Source organism: Pelmatolapia mariae, linkage group LG22 (genome assembly GCF_036321145.2).
Source record: "Pelmatolapia mariae isolate MD_Pm_ZW linkage group LG22, Pm_UMD_F_2, whole genome shotgun sequence".
Lineage (NCBI taxonomy): Eukaryota > Metazoa > Chordata > Actinopteri > Cichliformes > Cichlidae > Pelmatolapia > Pelmatolapia mariae.
The window spans coordinates 20551405-20564943 of record NC_086245.2 but is presented as its reverse complement, the minus strand read 5'-3'; the positions used below and the strand labels follow the sequence as shown (position 1 = coordinate 20564943).

General features: G+C 48.6%; 1 protein-coding gene across 1 annotated transcript; it reads right to left on the bottom strand.

The window, feature by feature from the left end:
* Positions 1–3517: 3517 nt before the first annotated feature.
* LOC135932890 (lactose-binding lectin l-2-like) lies at positions 3518–4732 on the bottom strand. Its single transcript, XM_065470618.1, has 2 exons — positions 4645–4732; positions 3518–3921 (listed from the first exon to the last, which is right to left on the bottom strand). Exons 1-2 carry the CDS (start codon positions 4730–4732, stop codon positions 3518–3520), a joined length of 492 nt encoding a protein of 163 aa, XP_065326690.1.
* Between the last annotated feature and the right edge of the window lie 8807 nt (positions 4733–13539).

Genomic DNA, 13539 nt, shown 5'->3' with positions numbered 1-13539 from the left:
TATTTATTTATGAGATCATCGTTGAGCTTTAAGTCTTGTTTTTGCAAAATTTATTCAAGTGTGTTTGGGTAAAATTATCCACAACTCAAAGACATCACTTAACTACTTATTGACACGTGTTGAGCTCTGGCCTTTTCCAGAGAACTTTGCTGTTTGTTTGTCTGAGTATTTATTGTTTTATTATAAAATCACATCATCAGCAAAATGCTAAACAGAATAGGTTACTATATCAGGAAGAGGAAATAGAAGTGTACAATCATCCTCAGTAAAAAAAAACCTGTCAAAACAAATCCTGTGCACACTTTTGATTGCAGTGAACACATATAAATGAAGTGATCGTGGGCGGCCTGTTCAGAGGCAGGTAGATAAACAATTAGAACCTTTGGTTTAGTAGATTTATGTTTTTTTATGGTTTTGTAATTTGCAACTTTGAAACATATTCTTTAATTTTAACTGTTGTCTCTCTTTTAGTGTTTACAGTGTATGAAAAGAGCACCCCAGACAGATTGCTATTCTTAATTAATTTTTTTACTCTTGTTTTGTTGCAAACTCTACAAATGGCACAGACTGAACATCACGACAAAAAGACTCAATATATACAATATAGAGACAGTGGAATACTGACAGGTTTTCATTACATCTTATTAATATTAATATGAATAATTGCAGAGTCCAAAAATTGACCTGGGCCATAACAGAAAGGGAACAGAGGGTTAAAAATCATCCACATCTCAATGACATCACAAAGCAATTTTACTTTTCTATGTATTAAACTGGGCTTTAGCACTTTCAGGAGAACTTCACTGTTTGTTTGTCTGAGTATTTATGGTTTTATTATATTACAAAGTCACATTATCAGCAAAAAGAAAAAAGAATAGGCTACTGTACCAGGAAGGAACACAGATTTACAAGCCTCTCCAGTAAAAAATACAAAACAAACCCTGTGCACAGCTTTTATAACAGTGAACACATAAATGAAGTGATTGTGGCTGGCCTAGACCTTTAGAGTCAATAAAAGGAAAGACCGTCTCTGTAACTTTTTTTTACTTTGTCACTTTGAAATATTTACTGTGCATACAAATGTTTAAGCTCCCTTTTGTCTATTACATTTTTAAATTCTCCAAAATGAAATCCCTGCAATAAATAAACGTTTAAACTAAAAGCAGATCATAACCACTGCTGTGCCAGCTAGGCTGTCCTGCAGCTATTTGGCACTCATGTGGGGGATTTGCCTCACTTTCTATTCTAAAATGTAAAGTGCAGTCTTAAAGCTTTTTTCATCTCAACTTCCACCATATCTCTTTACTGAAGTTTCTTGAACATACACAAAGAGATGGAAAATGAGAGAGGCTTTCAGCTAGGGAGTACGGAAAGAGGGCATGACCCTCAGTAGCTTCAAGTCTTAAAGGATCTTTTAGAAGGAAACTGGTACTGGTCCGCCATAGTTAGAAACAGGTAGAAACCAACACAGTTAAACATCAAACATCTAAAAACTATGTGACCTTATGAGAATAATGTTCTTTTGGTTTTTCTTGGGACATTTCTCAGGCAAGTGAGAATGTTAGGCTATTTAAAATAAGTAACAGGGATCATGAGCAATCAAAAAAGCCCCAAACCATGATAATTACTCCATTTAACTTTTTTTGGCCTTGAACATTTGTGTGATTTTTCTTCTTCTTAGTGAATCTTTGCTCGTGCATCCATGCCATCGCATAACATGTAAACCTAGCATTCAGACAGGATTTTCTGAATGGATACACTGACTGCAGTTTAAGGATAGTGTTAGTTACTGTTAGGTATTCAAAGGAGGACCCAAAATAAATGACAAAAGCCCCAAAACAGATACTGTGACAAAGCCTGAGTGATATATATGTATATACAGAGGTGTGGTTAAATGTCTGTCACGTACAAGTCAAAACTACAAATGACTGCCACAATGCCAGTTAATATGATAGTTAATATGTATGCCACCTGACTTTGTTAGACATTCACTCTTATCTAACTTAGCTATATCTGTATAATAAACTCTCATTTTGCTAACATACTGTATGACTATATATTCATATATACCCTGTCCCCCTCTGTACATCTCCAAACCATGTAAGCATCGCCTCTCTAATTTTGTCTAAATGGGTCAACCTGAGCTGTCCCTCTGATGTACTCATTTCTTATTGACCATTCTGATGAGAATGAGATGAGAATCTTAACATTTTCAACTCAGACTCCTGTCCTTTTGTCAGTGCAATCATATCTAAAATCATGCTTCATGGTAGTGAGAACTGCTTCACTACCATCTTTTAAATCTTCCCTTTCACTCTTGCTGCTGTCTTAATGTCACACCTCACCTCTGACACCTTTTTCCACCCACTCCACCCTGACTCCACTCTACTCTTCAACTCTCTGGTGCACTTTTGTAGCTTTGGATGGTTGGTATTTAAATGTATCCTTCACTTCCTCGGCTCCTTGTAGCTTCACTGTTACACTTGTTTCCCTCTTATTCACACGCATGTATTCTGTCTTGCTTCTGCATTAATCCCTCTTCTCCTCAGAGCATACCCCCACCTCTCCAGGCTCTACTCCACCTGCTCCCTACTCTCACTACAGTTTACAATGTGATCTGCGAACATCACAGTCCGTAGAGCATCCTGCCTGACCTCATCTACCAAATACGAAGGAGCAAAGAGCCGATCTCTGATGTAATCACACGTCCACACTAATACTGCGTAACTCGTGCTGTCTCTCTGTCCTTATAGATGTATTAAAGGACCCCAAATTCCAGTACTTTGACTTAGTACTTCAGTGTTCAGCAACAACATAATTTGGGGCTTTTAATTTCACAAGTAATCTGAAATTAAAACGATCACCTCTCCACTGCTGCCTTTATCTTTAAGGAGAACATATGCACCTTTTGTCATCTATTTGAAGACTTTTTATTTTTCTGGAGTGATTAAGCAACAAGTGTGGTTTCCTTCCTCTTTGTCTCTTTAAGTGAGCTTCAGTGATCTGTGGCTGCTGGCAGGTGTAGGCAGAAAACAAAAGTACTTTTTTCCACAGAAACATGACTTGACTTGGCTGCATGTTATACAATAGTCTGTTTATACATATAACTACACAAAAGAGGTACTGATCATTAAATTTCATATTTTGTTAGTAACTTCTTTGTTTTGTTTTGTTTTTATCTTGAAAAGACCTCATAAAGCTTCTGTAACTAACAGTACAGTGAGCATGTAGATTATTATATAATTATACAATTATATAAAAGATTATATAATCCAAATACTTTTAACCAGAACATGTTTGTTACCAAAATTATTTTACATTCTTATTAGAAATTATCACTTCGTTTTTGAGCTCATTAAGAGGTGTGTAAATATTCAGTATGATTGATTAAGCATTCGTGTTAAAGTTCAGTGAATTGCTGTTTATATACAGACATAAAGGTTTACATTGATTCTGTATCGTGATGCCACATGCATGTCACCATAGGCATGTCCTTGCTGAATTAGTATCCTAATTTCTAAGCACAGACTTTGCGTTTTACACAAACAGAGGCAAGGCTATAAGAGCATTTGTTGTCATTCCACTTCTTAACTGTATGATAGTTGTTTGTAACACAGTCCTCTTCTCCATCATTGTTTGGCTCGCCTGTTTTCCAGTTAAAAAAGCGTGCCACAGAGCCATCAGACCACATCCATCTGCCCTCTCTGTGAACATCACTGAGTCCAATCCAAGTGTCTCTCTGAGCATGATCGAAGTTCCTGATCAGGGATCTGACAAAGTTCTCTTCCTCCATGTTGTGGATAGACACCAGGTTGGCTCCCTGTGACAAACAGTGGAACTCTGCATCAGACCAGCTCATTGGTGTAGCTACATACTTATAGCAGCGGCCGTTGAAGTTCCACCAGAATGGGGGACAGTTTCCTCTCAGGAGCTTCACTGCTCGGTCATCTGAAAATGACAGAAACAAGAAGAGGAAAAAGATCATGATTTGTTTTTTAGTAACAGAAGAAACCTGAAGAGACCTGGTGTCAGGCTGCTTTTCTGTATGTACTTCAGGGAATAGAAAGAAACATTACATATTAGCTTCTCTGCATCAGCTCCCTGCTAAATCCAGATTAAAATAAAAAACCCTTCTCCTCATATACAGTGTATTAAATACTCAGTCTCCATCTTATTTTAAGACCGATAGAGTGCTTCGCTCTCAGACTGCTGGTTTACTTGTGGTTTTGAGGGTAATTGAAAGTAGAATGGGAGGCAGAGCTTTCTGCTTTAAGCCTCCTACTGTGGAACCAGGTTGCAGTTTGGATTCAAGACACAGATAATCTTACTTTTAATATTAAGCTTTTCTTTTTGATGAAGTCTAAAGTTCCACCAGTCACAACATATGGCTGCTGCTCTCTGAGCCTGGTTCTGCTGGAGGTTTGAAATGTGGAACCAAATTAATGCATGTATCCCCAATTACACTAACACACATTTCTCCTGAAAAAAACAAAACAAAACAAGAAAGATGATAAAAGTGCATTTAAAATCTAATGATATGCTAAATAATATTAAAAAGACAAAAACAAAAAAGAAAACCCCCACAAAAAATAAACTACAACGAGTAAATGAAGGAAAAGAGGAGCCAGAATGTGGGACAGTTACCAAGTTGGAGCTTTACTTCATTGTCATCAGAAGGAGACTCAGAAGGAGCACCCAGAGCCAGACCGAGCAGGAAGAGGAGCAAGATCATGTTGGAGCTTTAAGTCTCAAAGTGTGATGAGGAGCTGCTGAAGCTTCTTCCTACAGGATGTTCAGATTTCTGCAGAGAGTTGGTCCTGCTTTCTTTTATAGCTGCCTGAGAGGGTGTTTTCACTGCTGTTGTGACATCACTGGCCAAATGGCCAAAAATTATCACTAAACATAAGCCAGAAAAATACACTGAATTCCAACGAACTGAGAAATGTTGTTTGTTTAGATGTGTAATATATGTTTATGGTACCATAAAGCTATATCAGCATAATGATTAATCAAACAGGGTGAATCAGATCTTTAACAGGAAGGACCAAATAGAAACTCCTGAGCTGCTTCAGTAAACAAGGACAGATTGAACTCTCCCCTCTCAGAAGGATCCTGTCTATGTAGTCAACCCAGAGATATGTGACCCTACTATGGCAGACAAAGTTGAAATAAATAAAGCATCCATCCATCCATCCATCCATCCATCTTCATCCGCTTATCCGAGGCCGGGTCGCGGGGGCGGCAGCCTAAGCAGAGAAGCCCAGACCTCCCTCTCCCCAGCCACCTCCTCCAGCTTATCCGGGGGAACACCAAGGCGTTCCCAGGCCAGCGGGGAGATATAATCTCTCCAGCGTGTCCTGGGTCTGCCCCGGGGCCTCCTCCCGGTGGGACACGCCCGGAACACCTCACCCAGGAGGCGCCCAGGAGGCATCCTTGTCAGATGCCCGAACCACCTCAACTGGCTCCTTTCGATGTGGAGGAGCAGCGGCTCTACTCTGAGCCCCTCTCGGATGGCCGAACTTCTCACCCTCTCTCTAAGGGAGAGGCCAGCCACCCTTCGGAGGAAGCTCATTTCTGCCGCTTGTATCCGCGATCTCGTTCTTTCGGTCACTACCCACAGCTCGTGGCCATAGGTGAGGGTAGGGACGTAGATCGACCGGTAAATTGAGAGCTTCGCTTTTACACTCAGCTCCCTCTTCACCACGACGGACCGGTGCAGCGTCCGCATCACTGCAGCCGCAGCACCAATCCGTCTGTCGATCTCCGGCTCCCTTCTCCCATCACTCGCGAACAAGACCCCGAGATACTTGAACTCCTCCACTTGGGGCAGGAACTCATCCCCGACCCGGAGTGGGCACTCCACCCTTTTCCGGCTGAGAACCATGGCCTCAGATTTGGAGGTGCTGATCCTCATTCCCGCTGCTTCACACTCGGCTGCGAACCGTTCCAGTGCGATCTGGAGGCCTTCACCCGATGAAGCCAACAGAACCACATCATCCGCAAAAAGCAGAGATGAGATTCTGAGGCAACCGAAGTGAAAGCCCTCCGCCACTTGGCTGCGCCTAGAAATCCTGTCCATAAAAATTATGAACAGAACCGGTGACAAAGGGCAGCCCTGGCGGAGCCCATCACCCACCGGAAACGAGTCCGACTTATTGCCGGCAATGCGAACCAAACTCTTGCAACGGTTGTATAGGGATCGAATGGCCCGTAGCAATGGGCCAGACACCCCATACTCCCGCAACACCTCCCACAGGAAACCCTGAGGGACACGGTCGAATGCCTTCTCCAAGTCCACAAAACACATGTAGACTGGTTGGGCAAACTCCCATGCACCCTCAAGTATCCTTGAGAGGATAAAGAGCTGGTCCAGTGTTCCGCGACCAGGACGAAAACCGCATTGTTCCTCCTGTATCCGAGGTTCGACTAACGGACGAACTCTCCTTTCCAGCACCCTGGCATAGACTTTCCCAGGGAGGCTGAGGAGTGTGATCCCCCTGTAGTTGGAACACACCCTCCGGTCTCCCTTCTTAAAGATGGGGACCACCACCCCGGTCTGCCAGTCCAGGGGTACTGCCCCTGATCTCCACGCAACATTGCAGAGGCGTGTCAACCAGGACAGCCCTACAATGTCCAGAGCCTTCAGGAACTCGGGGCGGACCTCATCAACACCAGGGGCTCTGCCACCAAGGAGTTGTTTAACTGCCTCAGTGACCTCGCCCCCGGAAATTGGCGGGTCATTCCCCTCATCCCCAGACTCTGCTTCCTCCTCGGAAGACGTGTCAGTGGGATTAAGGAGGTCCTCGAAGTATCCCTTCCACCGCCTGACAATTTTCTCAGTCAACGTCAGCAGCGCTCCGCCAGCACTATACACAGTGCAAGTAGAGCACCGCTTTCCCCTCCTGAGATGCCTGACGGTTTGCCAGAATCTCTTCGAGGCAGTCCGAAAGTCTTTTTCCATGGCCTCTCCGAACTCCTCCCACACCCGAGGTTTTGCTTCAGCCACTGCCCGAGCCGCATCCCGCTTGGCCTGTCGATACCTGTCGGCTGCCTCCGGAGTCCCACAGGCTAACCAAGCCCTATAGGACTCCTTCTTCAGCCTGGTGGCTCCCTTCACCTCTGGTGTCCACCATTTGGTTCGGGGATTACCACCACGACAGGCACCAACCACCTTGTGGCCGCAGCTCAATGCAGCAGCTTCGGCGATGGAGACGCTGAACATGGTCCATTCGGACTCAATGTCCCCAGTCTCCCTCGGAATGCTGTTGAAGCTCTGCCGGAGGTGTGCGTTGAAGATCTCGCGGACTGGGGCCTCTGCTAGACGTTCCCAGCACACCCTTACTACGCGTTTAGGTGCACCGGGTCTGTCCAGCGTCCTCCCCCGCCACCTGATCCAACTCACCACCAGGTGGTGATCAGTTGACAGCTCAACCCCTCTCTTTACCCGAGTGTCCAGAACATATGGTCGCAGGTCTGGTGATACGATTACAAAATCGATCATCGACCTGCGGCCTAGAGCGTCCTGGTGCCACGTGCACTTATGGACACTCTTATGTTCGAACAAGGTGTTCGTTATGGCCAAACTGTGATTTGCACAGAAGTCCAATAACAAAACACCGCTCGGGTTCAGATCAGGGAGGCCGTTCCTCCCAATCACGCCCCTCCAGGTCTCTCTGTCGTTACCCACGTGAGCATTGAAGTCTCCCAGCAGGACAACAGAGTCTCCAGGTGGGGCACCTTCCAGCACCCCCCCCCCCAGAGACTCTAAGAAGGCTGGGTACTCTGAACTGCCACTCGGCGCATAAGCGCAGATGACAGTCAGGACCCGTTCCCCGACCCTGAGGCGCAGGGAACAAACCCTCTCATCCACCGGGAAAAACCCCAACGTACTGGCAGCAAGCCGAGGGGATATTAAAATACCCACCCCAGCCCGCCGCCTCTCACCAGGGGCAACTCCAGACTGAGACAGAGTCCAGCCCCTCTCCAGGAGACTGGTTCCAGAGCCCAGGCCATGCGTAGAGGTTAGCCCGACTATATCTAGCCGGTACCTCTCAACCTCACGCACTAACTCAGGCTCCTTCCCCACCAGAGAGGTGACATTCCATGTCCCTATTGCCAGTCTTGGCAGCCGGGGATCAGTCCGCCAGGGCCTCCCCTCCTGGCCGCCGCCCGGCACACAATGCACCCGACCCCTATGGCGCCTCCTGCGGGTGGTGGGCCTGCGGGAGGATGGGCCCATGTCTCCTCTTCGGGCTGTCCCCGGCCGGGCCCCATGGACTAAGGCCCGGCCACCAGATGCTCGCCCTCGGGCACCCTCCCCGGGCCTGGCTCAAGGGCGGAGCCCCGGTAACCCTATCCCGGGCAGGGTAAACTGTTCCCTCGATGTTCTCTTCATAAGGGTCAATACAAATAAATTAAATAATACAGTTTGGACCTTTAGTTTATAGATGGATTTTTAATACATTGAAACATTTTTTTAATTCTTCTGTAAATATTGGATATTTACAGTCTATTAAAAAGTTTGAGATGCCTTGGATTACTGCAGTTTGTTTATTTATTTCGTTTTTAAAAAATTGTTCTTATTTAAATTTAATAAGAAACATTTTTCAATGTCACATCTACAGAAAACAGACTTTTAAAGCATTTTTCCAAATGTCAATGACACAGAGGTGCAGTTTTATCTGAAAGCTTTCTTCATCCTTCTGATCCTTTCTTGACTTTAACTAACAAAACAAAAGCTACATGTCATTAGAAAACTCTGGAAAACTGGAATCATGACATTGAGCAGTTTATAAAAGTATTTTTGGTCACATCTGTCACGGGTTGCTTAGAGGATCCACTCGCAGGACTCCCGGGTAGCGTTCAAACAGAGATAGTTTATTACAGAACTTCACCAGGTGTATGTACAGACAGTGCGGGGTTAGTGCTATATACAAGACGTGAGGGGCAGGGGTCCAGGGCTCCAGGGAAAATGGGGAAATCACACACGCGCTCAGAACAGCCTCTCTCCTCTCCGCTAGCGACCTGCCACTCCTTCCACATTTCACACAAGGAAACACGGGGACGGGTCCGGGGAATCTAGGAACAAAGGAACACGTTAAGTCTCTGAGACAGAGGCACGGGAAACTTGAGCTAGGTGTGTACTGACAAGAGCCTTCACAACAATCCAGCGTCGAACAGCTGATCTCCTCCCTCTAATATACCAGCTGGTCTGATGAGGCCCAGGTGTGCACAATCCGGGAAGGCGTGGACCGAGGGCGTGAACCCGCAATGAGTTCCGCCCCGGCAAAACAGGGGAGAGAGGGGGAGAGGGAGAGAGAAGAGAAGGGGAACTAGGAGGGGAGAGATGCTGATCCGCGCCTTGCCGATCCCGCAGGTCGTGACAGTACCCCCCCCCCAACGGGAGCCTCCCGGCGACCCCCAGGCTTCTCAGGGTGAGCCTCATGGAACCGCCGAACCATAGCCCGGTCCAGCAGAGCCGCCCGCGGGACCCAGGAACGCTCCTCGATGCCATAGCCCTCCCAGTCCACAAGATACTGCAGGCCACGACCCCGGCGCCTGACGTCCATAATCCGAGTCACGGAGAAGGCCGGACGGCCAGCGACGACCCGGGCGGGCGGAGGGGGTCCGGAAGGAGGGCACAGAGGACTGGAACAGTGGGGTTTGAGTTGTGAAACATGAAACACATTGTGGATACGCATGGTCCTGGGGAGCTTGAGGCGCACAGAAACTGGGTTAACAACCGAGTCCACTTCGAACGGTCCAATGAAGGTGGGGGAGAGCTTTTGCGATTCTGTTCTGAGAGGTACATACCGGGTCGAGAGCCAAACCTTCTGTCCAGGTGAGTAGGACGGAGCCGGGGTCCTGTGGCGATCTGCCTGCCGCTTGTTCCGGTCTGCCGTGCGAAGAAGGGCAGCTCTAGTGGCCCGCCATGCGCGCCGACACCACCGCAGGTGCTGGTGAACAGAGGGCACAAAGTGCTCACCTTCGATTGCAGGGAACAGGGGAGGTTGGTACCCCAGAGAGGCCTCGAACGGAGAGACGCCTGTGGCCGACGAGGTAAGGCTATTGTGAGCGTACTCCACCCACGTCAGTTGCTCGCTCCAGGTGGTCTGATTAGTCGATGTCAAGCAACGGAGAGCTGCTTTGAGGTCTTGGTTGGCCCGTTCCGCCTGACCGTTGGTCTGTGGATGAAAACCCGACGAGAGGCTGACCTGGGCCCCTAAGGAGGTGCAGAACTCCTTCCAAACACGCGACGTGAACTGTGGACCTCGGTCCGAGACCACTTCAGCGGGGATCCCGTGAAGGCGAAACACATGAGTTGACAGAAGCCGGGCGGTTTCCAGGGCAGTGGGGAGCTTGGGGAGAGCAACAAAGTGGGAAGCTTTAGAATACCGGTCGACAATAGTAAGGATGACTGTGTTACCTGATGACGGCGGAAGACCAGTGACAAAGTCAACCGCAATGTGGGACCAGGGGCGGCTTGGCGTAGGTAAGGGATGAAGGAGGCCGGCAGCGGGCTGGTTGACAGGTTTATTCTGTGCACAGGTTGGACAGGCAGCGATGAAGCCTTGGACGTCCTTGGCCAGTGTAGGCCACCAGGCGAACCGCTTGATGAAGGTGACGGTGCGATGCATGCCCGGATGACAGGTGAGTTTTCCGCCGTGGGCCCATTGTAGCACTCGTGAGCGAACAGACGTGGGAACAAAGAGCAAGCCCGGGGGACCAGTCCCAGGATCTGGTTCTGCCCGTTGGGCCTCCCATATGGTGGACTCGATCTCCCACGACAGGGCTCCGATAACGCATGTGGGAGGGAGAATGGGAGCCTCACGGGTGGGGTCCTCTGAGGTGGTGAATTGGCGGGAAAGGGCATCGGGTTTCACGTTCCGAGAACCGGGCCTGTAGGTGATGGTGAAGCAGAATCTGGTAAAGAACAGAGCCCACCTGGCTTATCGGGCGTTTAGTCGTTTAGCTGACCGGATGTATTCGAGGTTCTTGTGGTCAGTCCATACCACAAAGGGCTCTGTTGCGCCCTCCAGCCAGTGGCGCCACTCCTCCAAGGCGAGTTTGATTGCCAACAGCTCCCTGTCCCCAATGTCGTAGTTCTGCTCTGCAGGAGAGAGACGACGGGAGAAGTAAGCACAAGGGTGGAGCTTACCCTCTAGTTGCTGAGAGAGAATGGCTCCGACCCCTACGTCCGAGGCGTCCACTTCCACAACAAACTGCCGCTTGAGATCCGGTTGCCGGAGGATGGGTGCCGACGCGAAGCGTTTCTTTAGCTGGGAGAAAGCCTCCTGAGCCTGATCATCCCAGCAGAAAGCCACCTTAGGGGAAGTTAAACGGGTTAGTGGCAAAGCAATTTTGCTGTAGTCACGAATGAATCTCCGATAAAAGTTTGCGAAACCGAGGAACCGTTGAAGCTGCTTACGGTTAGGTGGAGTGGGCCAGTCCAAGACTGCTTGTACCTTAGCTGGATCGGCTCTTAAATCGCCCTGTTCGATGATGTAGCCCAAAAATGACACAGTACTCACATGAAACTCGCACTTCTCCCCTTTAACAAACAGGCGATTCTCCAGGAGACGTTGCAGGACTTGTCTGACGTGGCGTACATGATCAGAGAGAGAGTGGGAGAAGATGAGGATGTCGTCAAGGTACACAAACACAAAACGATTGATGAAATCTCGGAGAACATCGTTGACTAGACCCTGAAACACAGCGGGAGCATTAGTCAGTCCAAACGGCATGACCAAGTATTCAAAATGGCCCAGGTGCGTGTTGAAGGCTGTTTTCCACTCGTCTCCCTCTCTCATCCTGACTAAGTGGTAAGCATTGCGCAGATCGAGCTTAGTGAAAATGGTCGCCCCCTGCAGGAGTTCAAAGGCGGAGGATAAGAGTGGCAGAGGGTATTTATTCTTAATGGTGATGTTATTGAGGCCCCGGAAATCAATACATGGCCGAAGGCTTTTATCCTTCTTAGTGACGAAAAAGAACCCGGCAGCCACGGGGGATGAAGAGGGGCGAATCAGTCCATCAGCCAAGGATTCATTAATATACTTCTCCATGCATTCACGTTCAGGTTGAGAGAGACTGTATAAGCGACTAGTGGGAAGAGGTGCACCTGGGAGCATATCAATACTGCAGTCGTACGGGCGGTGAGGAGGAAGAGAGCGGGCTCGGTCCTTACAAAACACTTGCTTGAGATCATGATACTCTGATGGGATGGCTGAAAGGTCAGGGGGCTCGTGTGGTAGTGGGTTAGATGCTTTTACGGGAGTAGCTGCTTTCAAACAGGTCATGTGACACTCCTCCCCCCACCCCAGAACCCTCTCCTCCTTCCAGTCGAGTACGGGGTTATGCTGGCGTAACCACGGAAATCCTAGCACTAGGGGCGTGAGAGGAGCTTTAAAGACATAAAACTGTAACATTTCAGTGTGATTCCCAGACAGAGTTAGGGACACGGGTTCTGTAACGTGAGTTATATCGGGGAGACGCTGACCATTTAAAGTGGTGACCTGCAATGAGTGGGGCAATGCTTGTGTGTAAATCTTAAGTTTGAGAGCCAGGGAAGCATCCATGAAGCTCTGCTCCGCCCCGGAGTCAATCAGCGCCTGAAGAGAGTGAGAGGCAGAGTGGACAGTCACTTTAGCGGCTAGCATGAAGCGTGGAGGAGAATGTGAAAAGGAGACCTCGCCCACCCGTATCCTCCTTTCTACCGGCGGGCGAAGTCTTTTGGCCGTGCAGGACAGACCTTGGCGAGATGGCCCTTGCGGCCGCAGTAAAAGCACTCACCGGACCTCCATCTGCGTGCTCTCTCCTCTGGGGAAATTTGGGAGTGTCCGATCTGCATGGGTTGCTCATGCTCGTCGCCGCGGTCCACTTCCCGATCGCTACTTCAGCTTCCACCAGAAGCTGTCTCCGCTCGCCCCACGGGCCTCTGGGAACTGTAGTTGCTGGCGCGGCGACGCGCCCTCAAATGTTCATCTACCTTAACACATAAGGTGATTACTTCTGACAGAGTCTTGGGCAGCTCCCTCATTAATAGTTCGCCCTTGAGTTCGTCACAGACATTGTTTAATAAGGTACTTATCAGCGCAGGCTGCCCCCATCCAGTCTCCTCAGCCAGTGTCCAAAACTCCACAGAGAAGTCCGCCATACACCGTCTTCCTTGTTTTAAGTCAGCAAACGGTGGCCCGCTGCCTCTGCTCCGGTGCCCCTTTCAAACACACTTTTAAACTTTGAGAGAAAATCAGCATAGGTAATCTCCGGGTTGGTTCGTAACACTGCTTGAGCCCAGTTTAAGGCTTGACCGCGGAGTAACTGAACGAAAAAGGCTATCTTAGCTCCATCACTTTCATATGTTCGCCGCAGCTGCCTAAACTGCAACGTAATCTGCGTTAGGAAACCAGCACACTTGTGGAACTCACCAGCGAATGGCTCCGGTGACGGTAGAGCTCGTTCCGGGGGCTCCGCGGAAGCGGGGGCTGGTGGCGTGGAGAGTTCCGGGGCTGGCGGCTGTGCGGGAGCAGACGGGGGGGACAT